General features: G+C 46.2%; 1 protein-coding gene across 4 annotated transcripts; it reads left to right on the plus strand.

The window, feature by feature from the left end:
- Window positions 1-131: 131 nt before the first annotated feature.
- On the plus strand, window positions 132-26,000 carry LOC106574782 (melanophilin-like). 4 transcript variants are annotated; one of them, XM_014150852.2, is made up of 16 exons: window positions 132-293; window positions 775-924; window positions 5,121-5,342; window positions 15,071-15,183; window positions 17,024-17,068; window positions 17,210-17,271; window positions 17,370-17,480; window positions 17,582-17,705; window positions 17,845-18,041; window positions 20,624-20,710; window positions 22,826-23,044; window positions 24,444-24,620; window positions 24,882-25,043; window positions 25,297-25,350; window positions 25,458-25,506; window positions 25,586-26,000. In XM_014150852.2, the coding sequence occupies exons 2-16, from the start codon at window positions 827-829 to the stop codon at window positions 25,630-25,632; spliced, it is 1,767 nt and encodes a 588-aa protein (XP_014006327.1). In that variant the 5' UTR covers window positions 132-293; window positions 775-826; the 3' UTR covers window positions 25,633-26,000. The 4 variants fall into 4 exon arrangements, with proteins under 4 accessions (XP_014006327.1, XP_014006329.1, XP_014006330.1 ...); XM_014150854.2 differs by having other exon boundaries at window positions 17,585-17,705; XM_014150855.2 differs by lacking the exon at window positions 24,444-24,620.
- The last annotated feature ends 654 nt before the right edge of the window (window positions 26,001-26,654 follow it).

Consider the following 26,654-nt stretch of genomic DNA (forward strand, 5'->3'; position numbering starts at 1 on the left):
TTTTCTATGTTGGGTTTTTTGGATGATCCCCAATTAGAGGCAGCTGGTCATCGTTGTCTCTATGACTGAATTAAAATTTGGCGAAAATACAGGCCATTTTGACCTGTTACTTAGTTGTTAAAACTACTTGGAGTTGGAGGAGGGGTGAGCCGCTCGCTCATCCTCTCTCTTCTGTGAGACTCAGAGCATGTGATGAACAACCGACTTCTTCAGGCCATTCGCAAATGTGTTGCCTCAAATCCAGGGAATTAACAACTGACCTCGCAGCTGTCTGCTCTGAGCTGGGCGTAAAGGTAATTCATGTTATTAATATACTAAATCAAAGATGATAGTTTTTGTAGCATACGTGATTTAATTTCCGTGCAATGTATTTTTCTTTAGAAAAGTAAGTACAAGAAAATGTATAAACATGAATTAGAAAATCTATTCAGATGCTGCTTTTTAAATCAATCTGGTGATATATTCTGGTTGACTAGACTAACCGCTGGCTGCACTCACAGTAAAACAATGTTAAGATGAGTGGTCAGTCTAGTCAACCAGGCTAATCTGGTCCACCCTGTGGAGTAAGTGGACATTTAGCAGTGGTGTCAATGTATCCTTATGTTGTGTTGGCTTGGGTACATGGGTGATAAACCTTCAGGATTCTCACTAGTTTTGCTTATTTTACAGAAGCCATATTCTCACTAGTTTTGGTTACTTTACAGGGACCATATTCTCACTAGTTTTGGTTACTTTACAAGGACCATATTCTCAGTAGCTTTGGTTACTTTACAGGGACCATCTCTGTGTTGCTGTAAAGTACTGGTTCATATTCTCCACCACAACCATGGACCTGACCGTGCTTTCAGATGACGAGGCCAAGCACGTCTGGGAGGTCATACAGAGAGACTTCACCCTCAGGAAGATAGAAGAAGAGAGACTGGGGTGGGTCACTTTTCAATAAGGTTCAATATCATATTTCAGAGGTTTAGTGAGAAAATATTAAATTGAATCAATGTTGACGGGTGGAAAGCTTGGATGCGTTTTTCAATAGCATATCTGACATAACAAACTCCTTGTCTGTATGTGACATATATAATCATGAGGTCTTACGCTGACAGCATTTAGGACTCTACAACATTGGATACTTGTTGTCTGTCTTTTATCTGAATGCCAACACTATAGATTCCATACGAGTCGATCACACTGAGGTCCTCAGCGATCTATATATTAGTCATATGTTTTCCACTGTGTGTGTGTGTGTGTGTGTGTGTGTGTGTGTGTGTGTGTGTGTGTGTGTGTGTGTGTGTGTGTGTGTGTGTGTGTGTGTGTGTGTGTGTGTGTTCAGGCTTCAGGAATGTAAGTGTGAAACAGGCCTGCTGTTGTGAGTCAGCTCATCACAGTGATCATGGATAAGTCACAAGGCCCGTTCTGCCTGTACTGTGTCCCAGGGAAAACAAGTTGCCAGGAGGCCTATTCTCTCTGGGACACAAAGACTCCTCTGTCTTCCTCATCTTGTCATACTCTTAAAGGAAAATAGACTTCTTGTCAGACGTCACTTTATTTTATTCACAAACTGTCAGAAGGACATTGTGTAAAATGTTTTCTAAGTTATGTAATGTAGTCCCTGCTGAAACTGACCAGAACAGAATGGTACATTATAAGTGTGATTCTGCACGCATGATTCCACAGCCAGTCTTAAACGGATTTATTATAATCCATGGAGTTAACAGGGACTTAATGTTATCTTCTTAATGCTATATACTAATCTACTGTATAATGATGTAATGTTATATACTAATCTACTGTATAATGATTTAATGCTATATACTAATTTACTGTATACTGATTTAATGCTATATACTAATCTACTGTATAATGATTTAATGTTATATACTAATTTACTGTATACTGATTTAATGCTATATACTAATCTACTGTATAATGATTTCATGCTTTTTTTTGTTCGTTTATTTTCGTTGTTTGTAACTTATTTCTTTACTTATTTTGTACATAATGTTGCCACTACCGTCTCTTATGACTATACATGACTTCTAGACATCAGGACTGCAATTACTCACCACGGACTGGCAGAATCCTTTTTTCCCTTTCACGATTCTGACGAGCCCGACGCGAAGGATATACTTCTTCCTTGGGAACAGGCCCCGATCCCCGTGATCTGCATGAAGAGGCGGAAGAGAAAAAGGGTCCGAAGGGCGGGCTGCCTTCTGAGAAATCATAGGCGATCGAATAAACTCCCACTTCCCTCCATTCTGCTAGCAAACGTGCAATCCTTGGAGAATAAAATCAACGAGTTATGCGGAAGATTAAACTACCAATGGGACATTAAAAACTGTAACATCTTATGCTTCACGGAGTCGTGGCTGAACGACGACAATATCAACATACAGCTGGCTGTTTATACGATGTACCGGCAGGATAGAACAGCGGCGTCTGGTAAGACAAGGGGCGGCAGCCTATGTATTTTTGTAAATAACAGCTGGTGCACGATATCTAAGGAAGTCTTGAGCTATTGCTCGCCTGAGGTAGAGTATCTCATGATAAGCTGTAGACCACACTACCTACCGAGAAAGTTTTCATGTGTATTCTTTGTAGCTGTTTACATACCACCACAGTCAGAGGCTGGCACTAAGACAGCATTGAATGTTCTGTATTCCGCCATAAGCAAACAAGAAAACGCTCACCCAGAGGCGGCGCTCCTAGTAGCTGGGACTTTAATGCAGGGAAACTTAAATCTGTTTTACCAAATTTCTATCAGCATGTTAAATGTGCAACCATGTTCCGGGATTCCTCCGAGGGCATTGAGGAGTACACCGCATCAGTCATTGGCTTCATCAATAAGCGCATCGATGACTTCGTCCCCATAGTAACTGTACGTACATACGCCAACCAGAAGCCATGGATTTCAGGCAGCTTCCGCACTGAGCTAAAGGCTAGAGCTGCCGTTTTCAAGGAGCGGGACTCTAACCCGGAAGCTTATAAGAAATCCTGCTATGCCCTCTGACGAACCATCAAACAGGAAAAGCATCAATACAGGACTGAGATCAAATCGTATTACACCGGCTCTGACGCTCGTCGGATGTGGCAGGGCTTGCAAACCATTACAGACTACAAAGGTAAGCACAGCCGAGAGCTGCCCAGTGACACGAGCCTACCAGACGTGCTAAACTACTTCTATGCTCGCTTTGAGGCAAATAACACTGAAACATGAGAGCACCAGCTGTACCGGAAGACTGTGTGATCACGCACTCCTCAGCCGACGTGAGTAAGACCTTTAAACAGGTCAACATTCACAAGGCCGCAGGGCCAGACAGATTACCAGGACGTGTACTGCAAGCATGCGCTGACCAACAGGCAAGTGTCTTCACTGACATTTTCAACCTCTCCCTGTCCGAGTCTGTAATACCAACATGTTTTAAGCAGACCACCATAGTGCCTGTGCCCAAGAACACTAAGGTAACCTGCCTAAATGACTACCGACCAGTAGCACTCACGTCTGTAGCCATGAAGTGCTTTGAAAGGCTGGTCATGGCTCACATTAACACCATCATCCCAGAAACCCTAGACCCATTCCAATTTGCATACCGCCCCAACAGATCCACAAATGATGCAATTTCTACTGCACTCCACAATGCCCTTTCCCACCTGGACAAAAGGAACACTTATGTGAGAATGCTATTCATTGACTAGAGCTCAGCACTCAACACCATAGTGCCCTCAAATCTCATCAATAAGCTAAGGACCCTGGGACTAAACACCTCCCTCTGCAACTGGATCCTGGACTTCCTGATGGGCCACCCCCAGGTGGTAAGGGTAGGTAACAACACAGACTGCACGGCCAGGCACAACTCCAACACCATCATTAAATTTGACGATGACACAACAGTGGTAGGCCTGATCACCGACAAGACAGCCTATAGTGAGGAGGTCAGAAACCTGGCCATGTGGTGACAGGACAACAACCTCTCCCTCAATGTGATCAAGACAAAGGAGATGATTGTGGACTACAGGAAAAAGAGAACAGAACACGCCCCCATTCTCATCGATGGGGCTACAGTGGAGCAGGTTGAGAGCTTCAAGTTCCTTGGTGTCCACATCACCAACAAACTAACATGGTCCAAGCACACCAAGACAGTCATAGAGGGCACGACAAAACCTATTCCCCCTCAGGATACTGAAAAGATTTGGCATGGGTCCTCAGATCCTCAAAAGGTTCTACAGCTGCACCATCGAGAGCATCCTGACGGGTTGCATCACTGCCTGGTATGGCAACTGCTCAGCCTCCGACCGCAAGGCACTACAGAGGGTAGTGCAAACAGTACATCACTGGGGCCAAGCTTCCTGCCATCCAGGACCACTATACCAGGCGGTGTCAGAGGAAGGCCCAAAAAAGTGTCAAAGACTCCAGCCACCCTAGTCATAGACTGTTCTCTCTGCTACAGCACGGCAAGCGGTACCGGAGCGCCAAGACTAGGTCCAAGAGGCCTCTAAACAGCTTCTACCCCCAAACCATAAGACTCCTGAACATCTAGTCAAATGGCTACGCAGACTATTTGCATTGCCCCCCCCTCCACACCACTGCTACTCTGTTGTCATCTATGCATAGTCACTTTATTAACTCTCCTACATGTACATACTACCTCAACTAACCAGTGCCACACTGACTCTGTATCGGTACCCCCCTGTATATAGTCTCGCTATTGTTATTTTACTGCTGCTCTTTAATTACTTGTTACTTTTATCTCTTATTTTGATCTGTATTTTTTTAAACTGCATTGTTGGTTAGGGGCTCATAAGTAAGCATTTCACTATAAGGTCTACACCTGTTGTATTCGGTGCATGTGACTAATAAAATTTGGTTTGATATATAGAAATCTACTGTATAATGATTTCATGCTTTATAGTAATCTACCGTATAATGATTTCATCACTTCTCTATGCCCTCCCCTCTGCTCTTCTCCTCCTCTCCCCTCTTCTTCGCTCTTCTCCTCCTCCTCTCCTTCTCCACTTCTTCCCCTCCCCTCCCCTCCCCTCCCCACCTCTCCTCTCCTCTCCTCTCCTCTCCTCTCCTCTCCTCTCCTCTCCTCTCCTCTCCTCTCCTCTCCTCTCCTCTCCTCTAGGGACCTAAAGACTAAGATAGAGAAAGAGGACACTAAGATTGAGCTGCTGGGTACTCAGACCACCCTGGTAGACTCTCACTGTATCCGCTGTCTACAGCCCTTCAAGTTCCTGGTCAACAGTAAGCGTCAGTGCATAGACTGTAAGATGTACACCTGCAAGGCATGCAGCCGCTACAACAAGAAGGATCACGGCTGGGTGTGCGACCCCTGTCGTATGACAAGGTGGGAGCCCGTGGGTGTCAAGGTCTCCTGAACACACAGCATTAAGAGATTCTCCTGAACACATAGTAATAACAGATGTGTTTGGAAACATTTGCAATTGTTTGACTGACCAGGTCCTGAACCAAGATTGTCTGTGTCATTATGAAGCTTCAGGCAGTCAGAGAAGAGGGCCAACTCATAGAAGGCTAGTAATAAGAAATAGTTATAGTAGGGCCAACTCTTAGAAGGCTAGTTTATTTTATTTTATTTATTTCACCTTTATTTAACCAGGTAGGCTAGTTGAGAACAAGTTCTCATTTGCAACTGCGACCTGGCCAAGATAAAGCATAGCAATTCGACACATACAACAACACAGAGTTACACATGGAATAAACAAAACATACAGTAGAACAAAAGAAAACAAAAAGTCTATATACAGTGAGTGCAAATGAGGTAAGTTAAGGCAATAAATAGGCCATGGTGGCGAAGTAATTACAATATAGCAATTAAACACTGGAATGGTAGATGTGCAGAAGATGAATGTGCAAGTAGAGATACTGGGGTGCAAAGGAGCAAGATAAATAAATAAATAGATACAGTATGGGGATGAGGTAGGTAGATAGATGGGCTGTTTACAGATGGGCTATGTACAGGTGCAGTGATCTGTGAGCTGCTCTGACAGCTGGTGCTTAAAGCTAGTGAGGGCGATATGAGTCTCCAGCTTCAGAGATTTTTGCAGTTCATTCCAGTCATTGGCAGCAGAGAACTGGAAGGAATGATGAACAAAGGGGGATTTGGCTTTGGGGGTGACCAGTGAGATATACCTGCTGGAGCGCATGCTATGAGTGGGTGCTGCTATGGTGACCAGTGAGCTGAGATAAGGCGGGGCTTTACCTAGCAGAGACTTGTAGATAACCTGTAGCCGTGGGTTTGGCGACGAGTATGAAGCGAGGGCCAACCAACGAGAGTGTACAGGTCCCAATGGTGGGTAGTGTATGGGGCTTTGGTGACAGGATGGATGGCACTGTGATAGACTGCCACCAGTTTGTTGAGTAGAGTGTTGGAGGCTATTTTATAGATGACATCACCGAAGTTGAGGATCGGTAGGATGGTCAGTTTTACGAGGGTGTGTTTGGCAGCATGAGTGAAAGATGCTTTGTTGCGATATAGGAAGCCGATTCTAGATTTAATTTTGGATTGGAGATGCTTAATGTGAGTCTGGAAGGAGAGTTTACAGTCTAATCAGACACCCAGGTATTTGTAGTTGTCCACGTATTCTAAGTCAGAGCCGTCCAGAGTAGTGATGCTGGACGGGCGAGCAGGTGCGGGCAGTGATCGATTGAATAGCATGCATTTAGTTTTACCTGCGTTTAAGAGCAGTTGGAGGCCACGGAAGGAGAGTTGTATGGCATTGAAGCTCGTCTGGAGGTTAGTTAACACAGTGTCCAAAGAGGGGCCAGAAGTATACTGAATGGTTTCGTCTGCGTGGTGGTCGTTTGGTCGCAGACCCATTACGGATGCAGGCAATGAGGCAGTGATCGCTGAGATCTTGATTGAAAACAGCAGAGGTGTATTTGGAGGGCGAGTTAGTTAGGATGACATCTATGAGGGTGCCCGTGTTTACGGATTTAGGGTTGTACCTGGTAGGTTCATTGATAATTTGTGTGAGATTGGCATCAAGCTTAGATTGTAGGATGGCCGGGGTGTTAAGCATTTCCCAGTTTAGGTCACCTAGTAGCATGAGCTCAGAAGATAGATGGGGGGCAATCAATTCACATTTGGTATCGAGGGCCCAGCTGGGGGCAGAGGGAGGTCTATAGCAAGCGGCAACAGTGAGAGACTTGTTTCAGGAAAGGTGAATTTTTAGAAGTAGAAACTCGAATTGTTTGGGTACAGACTTGGAATAGTAATACAGAACTCTGCAGGCTATCTTTGCAGTAGCTTGCAACACCGCCCCCTTTGGCAGTTCTATCTTGGCGGAAAATATTATAGTTAGCGATGGACATGGCTAAGACATCCGGGTTGGCAGAGTGTGCTAAAGCAGTGAGTAAAACAAACTTAGGGAGTAGGCTTTTAATGTTAACATGCATGAAACAAAGGCTTTTACGGTTACAGAAGTCAACAAATGAGAGCACCTGGGGAGTGGAGCTAGGCACTGCAGGACCTTGATTAACCTCCACATCACCAGAGGAACAGAGGAGAAGTAGGATAAGGGTACGGCTAAAGGCTATACGAACTGGCCGTCTAGCACGTTTGGAACAGAGAGTAAAAGGAGCAGGTTTCTGGGCACGATAGCATAGATTCAAGGCATAGTGTACAGACAAAGGTAAGGTAGGATATGAGTACATTGGAGGTAAATCTAGGCATTGAGTAATGATGAGAGAGATATAGTCTTTAGATACGTTTAAACCAGGTGATGTCATCGCATATGTAGGAGGTGGAACAACATGGTTGGTTAAGGCATATTGAGCAGGGCTAGAGGCTCTACAGTGAAATAAGACAGTAATCACTAACCAGGACAGTAATGGACGTGGCATATTGATATTAGAGAGAGGCATGCGTAGCCAAGTTAACATATGGGTCCAGTGATTGGTTGGGCTGACTGGGGACACGGCGATTCAGACAGTTAGTAGGCCGATGCTAACAGTTAGTAGGCTGGGGCTAAACAAGCTAGCAATTAGCAGACCGGCGCTGGCAAGCTAGCAGTTAGCAGACTGGGACAGGAAAGCTAGCAGTTAGCAGACCAGGGATAGCAAGTTAGCCTTTGGGGGACGTCGCGATGGGGGTAAGTCTGTTTTTGCCTCTTCGTGCGGTGACGTCGATAGACCAGTCGTGGAACTAGTAGGGTTCCAAGTAGCTCTAGATAGCTAGCAGGCCGTCACGCCTGAGGGGCCTGTTGGAATCCTCGGGCAGATTATATTGGTATTCCAGTCATAGAGGATGGGCGGGGTTCCGTGCCCCGTACCGGCAATAGAAGGGGTCCGGATATTGTAGCCCAGGAGTGGGCTTCGGTGGTAGCGCAGGAGCCCTGGCCGAGCTAGCTTCAGGCTAATTGGTGCAGGCTAAACGCTAGCCAGGAGTAGTCACCCGGGATTGCGGTTAGCAAATTGCGAAGATCCAGATGAAAATGTTCAGAGTTTGCGGTAGGAATCTGGGGATATAGGGAAAAAAATATATAAAATAAAAATAGGTCCGTTATGCTCTGGTTTGAGTCACGTTGTTCGAACTGGCGAAAGCTTTCCGAGCTAAAGGTTAGCTGATGACCGCTAGCAATGGTTTGCTGACTGATAGCTGGTAGGTAGTTAGCTGGCAAGCTTCAGTTGAGGGATTCCAGATCTGAAGTAAATCGAAATACTTTAGAAGAAAAAAAAAAGATTCACACCACATTGGGTGAGGCGGGTTGCAGGAGAGTATTTAGAAGTTGAGGTTTAGGAAAATATTTTTAAAAGATATGCGAAGAAAAAGATATATATAAGGGACACGACAGGACAAAGACGTCTGACTGCTACGCCATCTTGGAAATAGAAAATAAAAATTGTAATAATATGTAGTCAGAGAAGAGGGCCAACTCTTAGAAGGCTAGTAATAAGAAATAGTTATAGTAGGGCCAACTCTTAGAAGGCGAGTAATAATATGTAGTTAGAGAAGAGGGCCAACTCGTTGAAGGCTAGTAATAATATATAGTTATAGTAGGGCCAACTCTTAGAAGCCTAGAAATAATATATAGTTATAGTAGGGCCAACTCTCAGAAGGCTAGTAATAATATATTGTTATAGTAGGGCCAACTCTTAGAAGGCTAGTAATAATATGTTGTTATAGTAGGGCCAACTCTCAGAAGGCTAGTAATAATATATTGTTATAGTAGGGCCAACTCTTAGAAGGCCAGTAATAATATATAGTTAGAGAAGGGGGCCAACTTTTTGAAGGCTAGTTGTTGAGCTGAATATCAGGAGTGAGTCAATGAACTACACTTCCCAGAGTGCACCAGCAGCAGCAAACCGGCTGCTTGTCACCTGATCAATCATTTTCACTTATTTGGAGCACCTGTGAAGGCATGGAGGGCGTCAGTCATTCAGAAGAACAAACTTCAGAGGGAAAACTCCAAGTTCACTCACAGGTTCAGTCCAAAGACGCCAATGGTAAAAGGCTTAAATGATTAATTCATCTTAGTTATTTAGAATGTTACTTAAATGTTTAAACTAATTTAAGTTCATTAAAATGTTTAGTTAAGATGGTAACTTTTTGTTCTTTAAAGGTTTACAACCTAATTTACTGGCTAATTTACTGGCTAATTTACTGGCTAAATTACTGGACAGACCAACCAACTGAAGGCAAAATAAAAAAGATTGAGTTGGAAAATTGAGTTGTCCCTGTGTCCTTTGGATGGTGAACAAGAGGAGGACTTGACACTAGTAATAATATATAGTCAGAGAAGAGGGCCAACTCTTAGAAGGCGAGAAATAATATGTAGTTACAGTAGGGCCAACTCTTATAATAATATACTGCTCAAAAAAATGAAGGGAACACTAAAATAACACATCCTAGATCTGAATGAATGAAATAATCTTATTAAATACTTTTTTCTTTGCATAGTTGAATGTGCTGACAACAAAATCACACACAAATAATCAATGGAAATCCAATTTATCAACCCATGGAGGTCTGGATTTGGAGTCGCACTCAAAATTAAAGTGGAAAACCACACTACAGGCTGATCCAACTTTGATGTAATGTCCTTAAAACAAGTCAAAATGAGGCTCAGTAGTGTGTGTGGCCTCCACGTGCCTGTATGACCTCCCTACAACACCTAGGCATGCTCCTGATGAGGTGGCGGATGGTCTCCTGAGGGATCTCCTCCCAGGCCTGCACTAAAGCATCTGCCAACTCCTGGACAGTCTGTGGTGCAACATGGCGTTGGTGGATGGAGCGAGACATGATGTCCCAGATGTGCTCAATTGGATTCAGGTCTGGGGAACGGGCGGGCCAGTCCATAGCATCAATGCCTTCCTCTTGCAGGAACTGCTGACACACTCCAGCCACATGAGGTCTAGCATTGTCTTGCATTAGGAGGAACCCAGGGCCAACCGCACCAGCATATGGTCTCACAAGGGGTCTGAGGATCTCATCTCGGTACCTAATGGCAGTCAGGCTACCGCTGGCGAGCACATGGAGGGCTGTGCGGCCCCCCAAAGAAATGCCACCCCACACCATGACTGACCCACCGCCAAACCGGTCATGCTGGAGGATATTGCAGGCAGCAGAACGTTCTCCACGGCGTCTCCAGACTGTCACGTCTGTCACGTGTTCAGTGTGAACCTGCTTTCATCTGTGAAGAGCACAGGGCGCCAGTGGCGAATTTGCCAATCTTGGTGTTCTCTGGCAAATGCCAAACATCCTGCACAGTGTTGGGCTGTAAGCACAACCCCCACCTGTGGACGTCGGGCCCTCATACCACCCTCATGGTGTCTGTTTCTGACCGTTTGAGCAGACACATGCACATTTGTGGCCTGCTGGAGGTCATTTTGCAGGGCTCTGGCAGTGCTCCTCCTGCTCCTCCTTGCACAAAGGCGGAGGTAGCGGTCCTGCTCCTGTCTCCTGATGTACTGGCCTGTCTCCTGGTAGCGCCTCCATGCTCTGGACACTACGCTGACAGACACAGCAAACCTTCTTGCCACAGCTCGCATTGATGTGCCATCCTGGATGAGCTGCACTACCTGAGCCACTTGTGTGGGTTGTAGACTCCGTCTCATGCTACCACTAGAGTGAAAGCACCGCCAGCATTCAAAAGTGACCAAAACATCAGCCAGGAAGCATAAGAACTGAGAAGTGGTCTGTGGTCACCACCTGCCGAACCACTCCTTTATTGGGGGTGTCTTGCTAATTGCCTATAATTTCCACCTGTTGTCTATTCCATTTGCACAACAGCATGTGAAATTTATTGTCAATCAGTGTTGCTTCCTAAGTGGACAGTTTGATTTCACAGAAGTGTGATTGACTTGGAGTTACATTGTGTTGTTTAAGTGTTCCCTTAATTTCTTTGAGCAGTGTATATAGTCAGATGTCACGCCCTGACCATAGAGAGCCCTTGTTTCTCTATGGTGTAGTAGGTCAGGGCGTGACGAGGGGGTGTTCTAGTTTAAAATTTATATGTTGGTGTTTTGGTTTGGTTCCCAATTAGAGGCAGCTGGTAATCGTTGCCTCTAATAGGGGATCATACTTAAGTAGCTATTTTTCCCACCTGTGTTTGTGGGATATTGTTTTGTGTTTGTGCATGTGCACCACGTAGTCACGTTTTGTTGTTCATTTATTGATATATTTTGTTTTGCGAAGTTTCACTTTGGAATAAAGATGTGAAACTCTACACACGCTGCGCCTTGGTCCCGTTCTTACGACAACCGTGACAGAATATCCCACCAAAAGAGGACCAAGCAGCGTATCCACGAGGTAAAGGAGTTTTGGACATGGGAAGAAGTGATGGGTGGATGTGAAACCCTTCGTTGGCGGCAGACGGAAGGTAATAATGGAGGACAGCGACGACGCCAGGGTTCGCGGCCACAGAAAGCCCAAGGACAACCCAAAGATTTTTTTTGGGGGGGGGGCACAAGGGGTGGCCGGCTGAGCTGCGGGAAGAGCCAGAGCACATGGAGCAGGCGTTAGAGAAGTGGTCGGTCGACCCAAGGAGAGAGCCGGAGCCCGCCTGGGAGTCGATGGAGCAATGTGAAGAAGGATATTGGAGAATGATGTTGGCAAAGAGTAGGCTGCAGCGCAGGTGGGCTGAAGTTTGGGTCATCAGTCCGGTGCCATCTGTGCCGGCTCCACGCACCAGATCTCCAGTGCGCCTCCCCAGCCTGGTACGTCATGTTCCTGCTCCCTGCACTCGCCCTGAAGAGCCAGAGACTGTCAGGGAGGCAATGGGGAAGTTGAGAGATGAGAGAGATGTTGTGCAACTGTGATCTGCTCAACATCCGACCAGAGGATCCGGTTAGAAGTCTGGTGCAACCTGGGCCGGTTCCACGCTTCTGGCCTCCAGTGCGCCTCCCCAGTCCGGTACGTCCTGTGTCTCCTCCTCGCACTCGCCCTGAAGTGTGAGTTCCCAGTCCGGTACGTCCTGTGCCTCCTCCTTGCACTCGCCCTGAAGTGCGTGTCCCCAGTCCGGTACGTCCTGTGCCTGCTCCTCACACTTGCCCTGAGGAGTGTGTCACCAGTCCGGTGTAACCTGTGCCGGCCTCACGCGTCAGGCCTCCAGTGTGCCTCCCCATTCCGGTACGTCCTTTGTCTGCTCCTCACACTCGCCCTGAAGTGTGTGTCACCAGTCCGGGGCCACCTGTACCGGCTCCAGGCACTAGGCCTCCAGTGTGCATTCACAGTCTGGAGCTTCCGGCGACAGTTCACAGTTCGGAGCTTCCGGCGATGGTTCGGAGCTTCCGGCGATGGTTCGGAGCTTCCGGCGATGGTTCGGAGCTTCCGGCGATGGTTCGGAGCTTCCGGCGACGGTTCGGAGCTTCCGGCGACGGTTCACAGTCTGGAGCTTCCGGCGATGGTTCACAGTTCGGAGCTTCCGGCGACGGTCCACAGTCCGGAGCTTCCGGCGACGGTCCACAGTCCGGAGCTTCCGGCGATGGTACACAGTGCGGAGCTTCCGGCGACGGTCCTCAGTCCGGCTCCAGGGCAGGAGCCTTCCTCTGTGCCGGTGGCCAGTCCAGGCACGGTGTCCAGTTCAGCCCCATGACAGGAGCCCTCCTCTGCGCCGGTGTCCAGTCCAGACACGGTATCCAGTCCCGCTCGTAGGCCGGAGCCTTCCTTAACGCCGGTGCCCAGTCCAGGCACGGCGATCAGCCCAGCTCAAAGGCCGGAGCCTTTCTCTGCGCCGATGCCCAGTCTAGGCATGGCGTCCAACCCAGCTCCAGGGCCAGAGCCCTTCTCTGCGCCGATGCCCAGTCCAGGGACGTCGTTCAGCCCGGCGCCATGGTCGGATCCGGGGTCTGGGGGGGGCTACGATCCGCACCAGAGCCGCCACCGACACTCGTCACCCGCCCAAACCCGGATCCGACCATGGCGACCAGTCCGCACCTTTGGAGGGGGTACTGTCACGCCCTGACCATAGAGAGCCCTTGTTTCTCTATGGTGTAGTAGGTCAGGGCATGACGGAGAAGAGGGCCAACTCTTAGAAGGCTAGTAATAATATATAGTTATAGTAGGGCGAACTCTTAGAAGGCTAGAAATAATATATAGTTAGAGAAGAGGGCCAACTCTTAGAAGGCTAGTAATAAAATATAGTTATAGTAGGGCCAAGTCTTAGAAGACTAGTAATAATATATAGTCAGAGAAGAGGGCCAACTCTTAGAAGGCTAGTAATAATATATAGTCAGAGAAGCGGGCCAACTCTTAGAAGCCTAGGACTAGCCTTGCTTGGACAAGTCCAGAGCTACCGGCTACAGTTCCCAGTCCAGAGCCCAGTCCAGAGCTTCCGGCGACAGTTCCCAGTCCGGAACCTCCGGTGATGATCCATGGTCCGGGTTCTTTGGAAATGATCCAGAGTCCGGTGACACAAAAGCGGAGGGATCAGCAGGCGGAGCAGGGGTTACGCCCCGAGCTGGAGCTGCCTCCTCTGCTGGAGGATCTGCGGGATGAGAAGGTTCTGAGTACTGCACCAGTACTCTTTTTTTTTTTTTTTGTGCGTTGGTGCGTTCAGAGTCCGCACCTTTGGGGGGGGGGGGTACTGTCACGTCCTGACCATAGAAAGCTGTTATTTTCTATGGTAGAGTAGGTCAGGGCGTGACAGGTTGTTTGGGATGATCTCCAATTAGAGGCAGCTGATCATCGTTGTCTCTAATTGGAGATCATACTTAATAAGTAGGTGTTTTATCTACCTGGGTTTGTGGGAAATTGATTTTGAGTAAGTGAATGTTAACTCCTTGTCACGGTTTGTTGTTTTTGTTCATTCAGTTTATTTTGTATGTATTGCATAGTTTCACAGTTCAATAAAATATGTGGAACGATAATCAAGCTGCACTTTGGTCCGCGTCATCCTACGACAACCGTGACAATATAGTTATAGTAGGGCCAACTCTTAGAAGGCTAGTAATAATATATAGTTATAGTAGGGCTAACTCTTAGAAGCCTAGAAATAATATATAATTATAGTAGAGGGCCAACTCCTAGAAGGCTAGTAATAATATATAGCTATAGTAGGGCCAACTCTTAGAAGGCTAGTGATAATATATAGTTAGAGAAGAGGGTCAAGAGTGACTCTCCTAGCTCTATGGGGTTCATATTGAGACTGGAGTGACTCTGATAGCTCTATGGGGTTCATATTGAGACTGGAGCGACTCTGATAGCTCTATGGGGTTCATATTGAGACTGGAGCGACTCTGATAGCTCTATGGGGTTCATATTGAGACTGGAGCGACTCTGATAGCTCTATGGGGTTCATATTGAGACTGGAGTGACTCTCCTAGCTCTGTGGGGTTCATATTGAGACTGGAGTGACTCTGATAGCTCTATGGGGTTCATATTGAGACTGGAGTGACTCTCCTAGCTCTATGGGGTTCATATTGAGACTGGAGTGACTCTCCTAGCTCTATGGGGTTCATATTGAGACTGGAGTGACTCTCCTAGCTCTATGGGGTTCATATTGAGACTGGAGTGACTCTCCTAGCTCTATGGGGTTCATATTGAGACTGGAGTGACTCTCCTAGCTCTATGGGGTCTATATTGAGACTGAAGTGACTCTTGTGTTTACCTTGCAGGGTCCTGAAAATCGGAACGGTGGGATGGTACCATGACAACGTGCGCACCCGTTTCAAGCGTTTCGGCAGTGCCAAGGTGATGAAGTCTCTTTACAAGCGACTCAACGGAGAGGGTGGGTTCTTTTTGTTTGATTATTGATTCGTTGTGCATACTTCTAAATGTAAGCACATGTTACAGTTGTAGTTGTGGTTGTTGTTGAGACGTGTCCAAGTGTCACATTTTGGTCACCAAATGATCAGGAGTGTGACACATGGCTGGCTGTAATGAAGAGTCACATGGTAGGGCCTGTACTTGACACCGGGGTGACATGCCCATGCTATGATGACAAATGGTCACCACTGGCAGCTGGTGGGAGGAGCTATAGGAGGACGGGCTCATTGTAAACGGAATGGTATCAAACATATGGAAACCACCTGTTTGACTCCGTTCCATTGATTCCATTCCAGCCATTACAATGAGCCTGTCCTCCTATAGCTCCTCCCACCAGCCTCTACTAATGGTCATATGTAGCATTCCAGAACTGGGAACAGTGTTCTAGAACTGAGTGGCTGTTGTATGTTCTGTATTCTAACAGTCCTCTTGACCCAGACCTCACAGAGGACAAAGAGATGATTTGAAGTACAGTACCAGTCAAAAGTTTGGACACACCGACTCATTCAAGGGTTTTTCTTTATTTTTACTATTTTCTACATTGTAGAATAGTGTAGACATCAAAACTATGAAATAATCTGGAATCATGTAGTAACCAAAAAAAGTGTTAAACAAATCAAAATACATTGTAGATTCTTGCCTTGATGACAGCTTTGCACATTCTTTGCATTCTCTCAACCAGCTTCACCTGGAATACTTTTCCAACAGTCTTGAAGGAGTTCCCACATATGCTGAGCACTTGTTGGCTGCTTTTCCTTCACTCTGAGGTCCAACTCATCCCAAACCATTTCAATTCTGTTGAGGTCAGGTGATTGTGGAGGCCAGGTCATCTCATGCAGCACTCCATCACTCTCCTTCTTGGTCAAATACACCTACTCTGCGTCTCACAAAGACACGATTGCAACCAAAAATCTAAAATTTGGACTCATCAGACCAAAGGACAGATTTCCAATGGTCTAATGTGTTTCTTGGCCCAAGCAAGTCTCTTCTTCTTATTGGTGTCCTTTAGTAGTGGTTTCTTTGCAGCAATTCGACCATGTAGGCCTGATTCACGCAGTCTCCTCTGAACAGTTGATGTTGAGATGTGTCTGTTACTTGAATTCTGTGAAGCATTTATTTGGGCTGAAATTTCTGAGGCTGGTAACTCTAATGAACTTGTCCTCTGCAGCAAAGGTAACTCTGGGTCTTCCTTTCCTGTGGCGGTCCTCATGAGAGCCAGTTTCATCATGGCGCTTGATGGTTTTTGCGACTGCACTTGAAGAAACTTTCAAAGTTCTTGAAATTTTCCGGATTGACTGACCCTCATGTCTTAAAGTAATGATGTCCTGTCGTTTGTCTTTGCTTATTTGAGCTGTTCTTTCCATAATATGGGCTTGGTCTTTTACCAAATAGGGCTATCTTCTGTATACCACCCCTACCTTGTCACAACACAACTGATTGGCTCAAACGCATTAAGAAGGAAAGGAATTCCACAAATTAACTTTTAGCATGGAACACCTGTTAATTGAAATGCATTCCAGGTGACTACCTCATGAATGAAGCTGGTTGAGAGAATGCCAAGCGTGTGCAAAGCTGTCATCAAGGCAAAAGGTGGCTACTTTGAAGAATCTCAAAAAATTTAATATATTTTGATTTGTGGTTACTACATCTTTCCACGTGTTATTTAACAGTTTTGATGTCTTCACTATTATTCTACAATGTAGAAAATAGTAAAAATAAAGAAAAACCTTGGAATGAGTAGGTGACTGGTACTGACTATATAATTATTAGTAACAGAATATCACTTCTCTCTGTCTTCACAGGCACCCGTCGTGACAGTGACACACAAAGCATGCCCGATTTCCGCAGTAAGTAGAATAGATGAAGGCAATGGGGGAAAATATATAAATAATAACACCAGCATAAGCACTATGATATGCAAACGTGACACGGGGTTACACAATTTGAGAAGAAAGAAAAGTCACCCCTTCTCCCTCTCTCCCCTGTAGATGATAGGTACAATGGTCATGATGAGGACTATGCAGAAGCAGAAGCTCAGCGATACAAAATGGTAAACAGTTTCTCCTCTCAATATAGTTCTTGAGAAACTAGATATCATATCCCAGACTCACTACTTCTCTTTATGTCTCCATCCCGTTGTTTTGTCAGATGCGAAAGAACAAGCGTCTGCTCTCTGTTCATCCCATGGACTTGGATGTGGATATAGAAGAGTATTTTCCACCCCACTCTCGCACTCACTCTCGTCGACAATCCTACCAGGTAGACGGACAAAACGGTTCTGGTTTCTACTAGCCAAAAGTAGTGCATTGTGGGAATAGGGGGTTATTTGAGATTGTGATGGTTATGTCACATCTGAACAGCAGATCCAGGAGGAGCGAGGCGGTGGTCACCGTGGTGACATGGAGTACATGGATTCCATGCAGCAACAACAACACCACCGCATGAACCGTAGGAAGAGCCTGGATAGGTACAACATGCGCCCCGGTAAGCAACACGCAGACACACACATTCAATCAGAGCTGGTTATTTTACAATGTAATAGCATTACAAAACTACAACAACAGTAATTTCACGCCAAACTGACATTTTGTAATATAACCTGAGCTAAAGCGATGGTTCTCAGACGATGGGCAGTATGGGATGGTGCGTGCCCGCTCCCTGTCCAAGATCAGCTCCTCTATGAACCGCCAGCACTATGTGGACACGTCAGAGGAGGAGGAAGGAGGGCGCAACACCATGTACCAGACCCCCTATCGCCGACGCCCTTCCTACAGCCGAGTTGGCTCTCACGAGAACATGCAGCTCCCAACACAGCCACCGGTAGGGGATGTGTGACGTGTGACGTGTGACGTGTGACGTGTGTGTGTGTGTGTGTGTGTGTGTGTGTGTGTGTGTGTGTGTGTGTGTGTGTGTGTGTGTGAGAGAATGGTGTGTGTGTGAGAAAGTGAAATAGAGCTGAAATGGAGATGAGACAGATGACGTCTCTCTACACTATTAAACTACCCTGACATGAGACGTCTCTCTACACTATTAAACTACCCTGACATGAGACAGATGACGTCTCTCTACACTATTAAACTACCCTGACATGAGACAGATGACGTCTCTCTACACTATTAAACTACCCTGACAGGAGACGTCTCTCTACACTATTAAACTACCCTGACATGAGACAGATGACGTCTCTCTACACTATTAAACTACCCTGACATGAGACAGATGACGTCTCTCTACACTATTAAACTACCCTGACATGAGACAGATGACGTCTCTCTACACTATTAAACTACCCTGACATGAGACAGATGACGTCTCTCTACACTATTAAACTACCCTGACATGAGACAGATGACGTCTCTCTACACTATTAAACTACCCTGACATGAGACAGATGACGTCTCTCTACACTATTAAACTACCCTGACATGAGACAGATGACGTCTCTCTACACTATTAAACTACCCTGACATGAGACAGATGATGTCTCTCTACACTATTAAACTACCCTGACATGAGACAGATGACGTCTCTCTACACTATTAAACTACCCTGACATGAGACAGATGACGTCTCTCTACACTATTAAACTACCCTGACATGAGACAGATGACGTCTCTCTACACTATTAAACTACCCTGACATGAGACAGATGACGTCTCTCTACACTATTAAACTACCCTGACAGGAGACGTCTCTCTACACTATTAAACTACCCTGACAGGAGACGTCTCTCTACACTATTAAACTACCCTGACAGGAGACGTCTCTCTACACTATTAAACTACCCTGACATGAGACAGATGACGTCTCTCTACACTATTAAACTACCCTGACATGAGACAGATGACGTCTCTCTACACTATTAAACTACCCTGACATGAGACAGATGACGTCTCTCTACACTATTAAACTACCCTGACATGAGACAGATGACGTCTCTCTACACTATTAAACTACCCTGACGTGAGACAGATGACGTCTCTCTACACTATTAAACTACCCTGACGTGAGACAGATGACGTCTCTCTACACTATTAAACTACCCTGACGTGAGACAGATGACGTCTCTCTACACTATTAAACTACCCTGACGTGAGACAGATGACGTCTCTCTACACTATTAAACTACCCTGACATGAGACAGATGACGTCTCTCTACACTATTAAACTACCCTGACATGAGACAGATGATGTCTCTCTACACTATTAAACTACCCTGACATGAGACAGATGACGTCTCTCTACACTATTAAACTACCCTGACATGAGACAGATGACGTCTCTCTACACTATTAAACTACCCTGACATGAGACAGATGACGTCTCTCTACACTATTAAACTACCCTGACCATAGAAAATGACCCACATTAACAAACTAACAAGGGTGGGCTTGTCCTTCCTCTCAAGCCTGAGAAGATGGATTTCAAACAGTGTTGGGCTGCATTACGTTGTTCATGTATTTATTGGAAGTTGATCGCGTGTCTCAAGTGATGCATGCTGGGTTTTTAGTGGATTGAACTTCAGAGAGCAGAACAAAGACAACTTTGTTTCTTGATTTGGATAATTAAAGAATAGGGTGTAATCAGCTGCTCTGCTCAGCCAATGATTAGAAAGTCTATTTTGAGTGATTACTCCATGCAAGTCTGGTGTCATACAATATCTAACCTTGTGTCAGGTTTGCCTCTCGATTCATTCACAATGTACATTTTGTATTGGTCTCACTTCCCTCCTTTCCTGTCATTTTCTATTGGTCTCGCTTCATTCCTCTCTTTTCGTTTTGTATTGGTCTCACCTCACTTGGTCTCACCTCATTCCTCTCCTGTCATTTTGTATTGGTCTCACCTCACTTGGTCTCACCTCACTCCTCTCCTGTCATTTTGTATTGGTCTCACCTCATTCCTCTTCTGTCATTTTGTATTGGTCTCACCTCATTCCTCTCCTGTCATTTTGTATTGGTCTCACCTCATTCCTCTCCTGTCATTTTGTATTGGTCTCACCTCATTCCTCTCCTGTCATTTTGTATTGGTCTCACCTCATTCCTCTCCTGTCATTTTGTATTGGTCTCACCTCATTCCTCTCCTGTCATTTTGTATTGGTCTCACCTCATTCCTCTCCTGTCATTTTGTATTGGTCTCACCTCATTCCTCTCCTGTTATTTTGTATTGGTCTCACCTCACTCCTCTCCTGTCATTTTGTATTGGTCTCACCTCACTTGGTCTCACCTCACTCCTCTCCTGTCATTTTGTATTGGTCTCACCTCACTTGGTCTCACCTCATTCCTCTCCTGTTATTTTGTATTGGTCTCACCTCACTTGGTCTCACCTCATTCATCTCCTGTCATTTTGTATTGGTCTCACCTCACTTGGTCTCACCTCACTCCTCTCCTGTCATTGTGATACAGGTCAATGCGCTAAACAAGCGCATGTCTGCCATAGAGAGTCTCCTGAACCGGCTGGAGTCCAAGATGACTCTACCCCCCGACGATGAGGTAAGAAAGGGTTAAAAACCTTCCTACTGCTCTCCTAACAGATCTCCTAACAGCGCTTCCTACTGCTCTCCTAACAGCGCTTCCTACTGCTCTCCTAACAGCGCTTCCTACTGCTCTCCTAACAGCGCTTCCTACTGCTCTCCTAACAGCGCTTCCTACTGCTCTCCTAACAGCGCTTCCTACTGCTCTCCTAACAGCGCTTCCTACTGCTCTCCTAACAGCGCTTCCTACTGCTCTCCTAACAGCGCTTCCTACTGCTCTCCTAACAGCGCTTCCTACTGCTCTCCTAACAGCGCTTCCTACTGCTCTCCTAACAGCGCTTCCTACTGCTCTCCTAACAGAGCTCCTAACAGCACTTCCTACTGCTCTCCTAACAGAGCTCCTAACAGCACTTCCTACTGCTCTCCTAACAGCGCTTCCTACTGCTCTCCTAACAGCGCTTCCTACTGCTCTCCTAACAGCGCTTCCTACTGCTCTCCTAACAGCGCTTCCTACTGCTCTCCTAACAGCGCTTCCTACTGCTCTCCTAACAGAGCTCCTAACAGCGCTTCCTACTGCTCTCCTAACAGCGCTTCCTACTGCTCTCCTAACAGCGCTTCCTACTGCTCTCCTAACAGCGCTTCCTACTGCTCTCCTAACAGCGCTTCCTACTGCTCTCCTAACAGCGCTTCCTACTGCTCTCCTAACAGCGCTTCCTACTGCTCTCCTAACAGCGCTTCCTACTGCTCTCCTAACAGCGCTTCCTACTGCTCTCCTAACAGCGCTTCCTACTGCTCTCCTAACAGCGCTTCCTACTGCTCTCCTAACAGCGCTTCCTACTGCTCTCCTAACAGCGCTTCCTACTGCTCTCCTAACAGCTCTTCCTACTGCTCTCCTAACAGCGCTTCCTACTGCTCTCCTGACAGCGCTTCCTACTGCTCTCCTGACAGCGCTTCCTACTGCTCTCCTGACAGCGCTTCCTACTGCTCTCCTGACAGCGCTTCCTACTGCTCTCCTGACAGCGCTTCCTACTGCTCTCCTGACAGCGCTTCCTACTGCTCTCCTGACAGCGCTTCCTACTGCTCTCCTGACAGCTCTTCCTACTGCTCTCCTGACAGCGCTTCCTACTGCTCTCCTAACAGCGCTTCCTACTGCTCTCCTAACAGCGCTTCCTACTGCTCTCCTAACAGCGCTTCCTACTGCTCTCCTAACAGCGCTTCCTACTGCTCTCCTAACAGCTCTTCCTACTGCTCTCCTAACAGCGCTTCCTACTGCTCTCCTAACAGCGCTTCCTACTGCTCTCCTAACAGCGCTTCCTACTGCTCTCCTAACAGCGCTTCCTACTGCTCTCCTAACAGCGCTTCCTACTGCTCTCCTGACAGCTCTTCCTACTGCTCTCCTGACAGCGCTTCCTACTGCTCTCCTAACAGCGCTTCCTACTGCTCTCCTAACAGCGCTTCCTACTGCTCTCCTAACAGCGCTTCCTACTGATCTCCTAACAGCGCTTCCTACTGCTCTCCTAACAGCGCTTCCTACTGCTCTCCTAACAGAGCTCCTAACAGCACTTCCTACTGCTCTCCTAACAGCTCTTCCTACTGCTCTCCTAACAGCGCTTCCTACTGCTCTCCTAACAGCACTTCCTACTGCTCTCCTAACAGAGCTCCTAACAGCACTTCCTACTGCTCTCCTAACAGCTCTTCCTACTGCTCTCCTAACAGCGCTTCCTACTGCGCTCCTAACAGCACTTCCTACTGCTCTCCTAACAGAGCTCCTAACAGCACTTCCTACTGCTCTCCTAACAGCTCTTCCTACTGCTCTCCTAACAGCTCTTCCTACTGCTCTCCTAACAGCGCTTCCTACTGCTCTCCTAACAGAGCATTATCTTTCTTGGAATGATCATATTAGAGAGAATCACAGGGGTTCATCAAAGGGTAACTTGTTAGCTAACTCTGGCAACTTGCTGTTGCCCACCTTGAGTCTAGATGGAACTGACCCCAACCCTGTTTCTGTCCACCTGGAATAAAGTCAAGAAAACTGCCCAGAACAGAGTTCACTGGAGATGCACTGTTGAGGCTTGAGGTTCCACTAGCAGCAAAAAAGAAAAGTCTAGTAAGTCAATCCTGTTTCTATCTACAGGCGACGTCCCCGACCGCTACACAGATAGAGGAGGAGAAGCTGAGGAGGAAGCTGAGCGAGCTGGCGGGGAACATCAGTGTTCCCTCCTCCGACGAGGAAGCAGGAGGGGGGAAGAAGACCCCTTTATTAAAGAGGGCCGCTGTGAAGAGTAACCTCCCTGTCCTCCCCCTGGAGCCCCTCAGCTCCTCCAGCGATGAGGGGCCCACTGAGGCTCAGCAGGTGAGTTTTGGGGGTCCTGTTACCCTGTTACATCTCAGACACACACCAAAAAGCTGTAGCGGAGGTGATGGGATCCAACCAATGATGTATATAAACCCTGGATTGCTGATGCTATGTAATGGCCAATGAGAGGCTTTGAAGCCACCTGCCGCCATATTGGTACTCTTCCATAGGAGAACTCTTCCATAGGAGAACTACATAGGATAACTCTTCCATAGGAATTAATGCAATTCTACAGTATTTCAATAAAATGTTTCAAGGACAAAATAATATGTATTTAGGTATTTCTTTGTTGTAGTGGGGACAGTATCATTAGTACAACAACAAAAGATATTTGAAGGAATATATTTTGTATTTTTATGTTCAGTTCACATAATATAAATGTGTTTTTGTTTTTTACCCCTTTTTCTCCAATTGGCGGTTAGTCTTGTCCCATCGTTGCAACTCCCCCACGGACTTGAGACAGGTGAAGGTTGAGAGCCATGCGTCCTCCGAAACACGACCCTGCCAAGTCGCACTGCTTCTTGACACACCGCTCGCTTAACCTGGAAGCCAGCCGCACCAATGTGTCGGAGGAAACATCGTACAACTGTCAACACGAGTCAGCATGCATGCACCCGGCCCGCCACAAGGAGTCGCCAGAGTGCAATGGGACAAGGACATCCCAGCCGGCCAAACCCTCCCCTAACCCGGACGACGCTGAGCCAATTGTGCACCGCCTCATGGGTCTCCCGGTCACGGCCGGCTGCGACACAGCCTGGGATTGATCCCGGGTCTGTAGTGACGCCTCCAGCATTGTGATGCAGTGCCTTAGACAGCTGCGCCACTCGGGAGGCCCCACATAATGTAATTTAAACGTATGCATTAAAGTGTCTGTAATAGAATATACTTGTCAAAAACCAATGTAGACCTCAATAAATGCAGGGGGAGTAGCAAAATGGCTATACGGTGGCTTCAAAACAACACCCCCTGTCAGTCATCTAGGGTTTACATCATTGGATCCAACCAGGGACCTCTCGCACGCAGAGTTAACATCTTAAAACAATCCTTAACACTCTTTCTAGCACTAACACTCACACTTGTCTTTTCTCACTCGCACTTCAGCACTTTGCTGATAGCTGCTTTACTGAGGAAAAGTTGGACTTACTATGACTGTGATATGTGGTTGCACCAACTGTCAGTCCCTCTGGATAAGAGTCTCTGCTAAATGACCGCAATGTAAATGTCTTCACCATTAGACCAAGACAAAATCCTTGTGGTCTCAGGGTGACATTTGGGCTAGCAAGTCTCAAGCAGGGCTACCTCATCACGAAAGTGTGATTCCAAATCACTTCCTCTACGTATAGGAGACGTAGGTACTTCCCACCGGCTAATTTCTGTTCCCTTACATGGCTTTCAGAGATCCACTGCGGCGGCCCTCTGTGACATCACCAAAGAGTTTCTAAGAACCATTAATGCCGCTGAAAGCGCAATGAACGAGTACTTCCCCTCAATAACGTCTAATGACAGCCCCATGATAATTGACGTGGCTGACGTAAGGAAAGCAGCTGAGTCTTACAGAGAACTTGAGGAAAATGTAAGCTTAAAAATCACACTCCTCTTTTTCTCCCAAGCAATCATAATCCAATCAAAATAGCTGTGTGTCAAGTGTAGGTCTGGAGCTAGGCCTGCCTTTTGTTTAAAGCATGCGAAGAGACGTCTTGTGTTGTCTTAAAGCAGAGATTCGCTTTGTATTCCAAGCAGTCTAGTCTGGAAACTGTTAGCTTGCTAATGGGGTTTGGTTAGCAGCTCATCTGTAAGGGTGCATTTGTGGTGGTTGTCCTGTGCCCTGTTACAGGTGTACATGACCTCAGGGAAGTCTTTTGACCTGGAGAAGAAGCTGAGGCATCTGGAGCAGAGTGCCAAGAACCGCTTCGGAGGGGCCACAGACTCGGAGCTCTCTGACCTGGAGGACGTGGTGGCCCTGACTGCACATCGGGTCCAGAGCACTGAAAGTGAGGTAGGTGACGAGGCTTTACTGCGGGTTCTACTGAGCAGGCTTTCTACTCAACAGGGATGTGCTGTACGGACTGAAAAGCACACCGCAAACTGTAGTTTTCCAAGAAACATTGTAGCCTACAGGGATGCATGAAGAAAGAACAATACAACACTGGAGCTCATTTAGTTGATATATCTATTATTTTCAGATAACTAGTTTTCTTTCAGAAGGGGTATAATTTGTACTTTTTGTCTTTTCATTCCTTCTCTCTTAGGTGTCTGATTTGGAGAACAAGCTTGCTGCTCTAAGTGCCTCAGGGAAGAAAAAGGTGAGTATGTTGTGCAATTCACTAATTCTCTTCAGACCCTCTTGGGCTTGCTTCGATGCTTATTGTTGTCGCATGCTGTTGTCTAAAACAACTATTCTATCTGACAGATATCAGGCTCGCAGAACAGGAAAAGGTTTAACCAAGACTTCCCCACAAGTAAGGCCCAAAGCATATTGTGATGCCCCTAATATGTTGTCTTTCAGTCCTGACCATCTCCTCTTGTTTCCACCATCAGAACCCAGCAACGGCTCAGGATCCCTACGGAAATCCAGTCACATGTAAAGGACTGTATGACGAATAAGCCCAATGATACTGTATGTATTATCTTAGTTACTGAAATATACCTTAAACCTTATCTGTCACTGATCCACTGTATATCTGATGTCACTCTCATATCCAGATTGTTACAGTATGTTAATGATATATCCACACCCACAATGCACAGCAGTTATGTGCTGTAAAAGCAGGCTACACCATAGCTATGTTCAATGCAAAAATAACCCTGGTTTACTGCCTGAAAATCATACGCATTCTAAAGTATCCTCTCAGTGTCAATGTATCTGATGTCTAAACTCATGAAATGATCTGATGTGATTGGTCAAAAAGGGCAATTTGTGGAAAAAATATCAGAATTGGGCTTCCTGCTGGAACACAGTCTAAGTTTCCTGATTTAAAAAATGAATTTGTGCCATATAGGCTCCCAACATTCAAGCAGAGGCCAAAAGTGACTTTTTGCGTTAAAATGGAGTTTGATTAGTGAACACTGGTAAAGTGGTAGTTACTGTACACTATCATGACCTAGTCTAATAATTACCTTTTGGGTTCCATGGGATTCTGAGAAACAAGCACCACGACTTGCTATCCTACATCACCAACTGTGTTAAATTCAAATAACAGAGTGTCTGTTACATAATGTCTTAGTAAATATCTTTCTGAAAAAGAACAGTGAAATGATGCCTTGACACTGACCAGACAAATATGATATGAAATAACATATAGTCTGGATAATGATCCTTGTTTTCTCTCAATTCATATAAAAAAAAAATATGTTTGAAACTGTTTTCAAGACAATTCTAAATATTGCAGTAGGATGAATATATATATATATATATATACTGTATCATTTGAAAAGCTGCACTGCATTATGCTGGGCTTCTGCATCTAATAAATTGTATCACATCAACTGTTGAGTGTTTCTATTCTGAGAGGATCTCAACATCCACAACAGGTAAGACGGCCCGCTCTGCCCGACCCATCTTGGTATAGTGAATGCAGGCAGACACGTGCTGCCACCTAGTGACACA

The sequence above is a fragment of the Salmo salar genome, chromosome ssa16 (genome assembly GCF_905237065.1).
Source record: "Salmo salar chromosome ssa16, Ssal_v3.1, whole genome shotgun sequence".
Classification (NCBI taxonomy): Eukaryota; Metazoa; Chordata; class Actinopteri; order Salmoniformes; family Salmonidae; genus Salmo; species Salmo salar.

Excerpts from the sequence above, each read along its gene's own strand:
- LOC106574782 (XM_014150852.2), top strand. The coding sequence starts at position 827 with ATGGACCTGACCGTGCTTTCAGATGACGAGGCCAAGCACGTCTGGGAG. Across the intron at positions 20,711-22,825 it reads CTCTACCCCCCGACGATGAG|GCGACGTCCCCGACCGCTAC; the intron begins GTAAGAAAGGGT and ends TTCTATCTACAG. Across the intron at positions 23,045-24,443 it reads GGCCCACTGAGGCTCAGCAG|AGATCCACTGCGGCGGCCCT; the intron begins GTGAGTTTTGGG and ends CATGGCTTTCAG.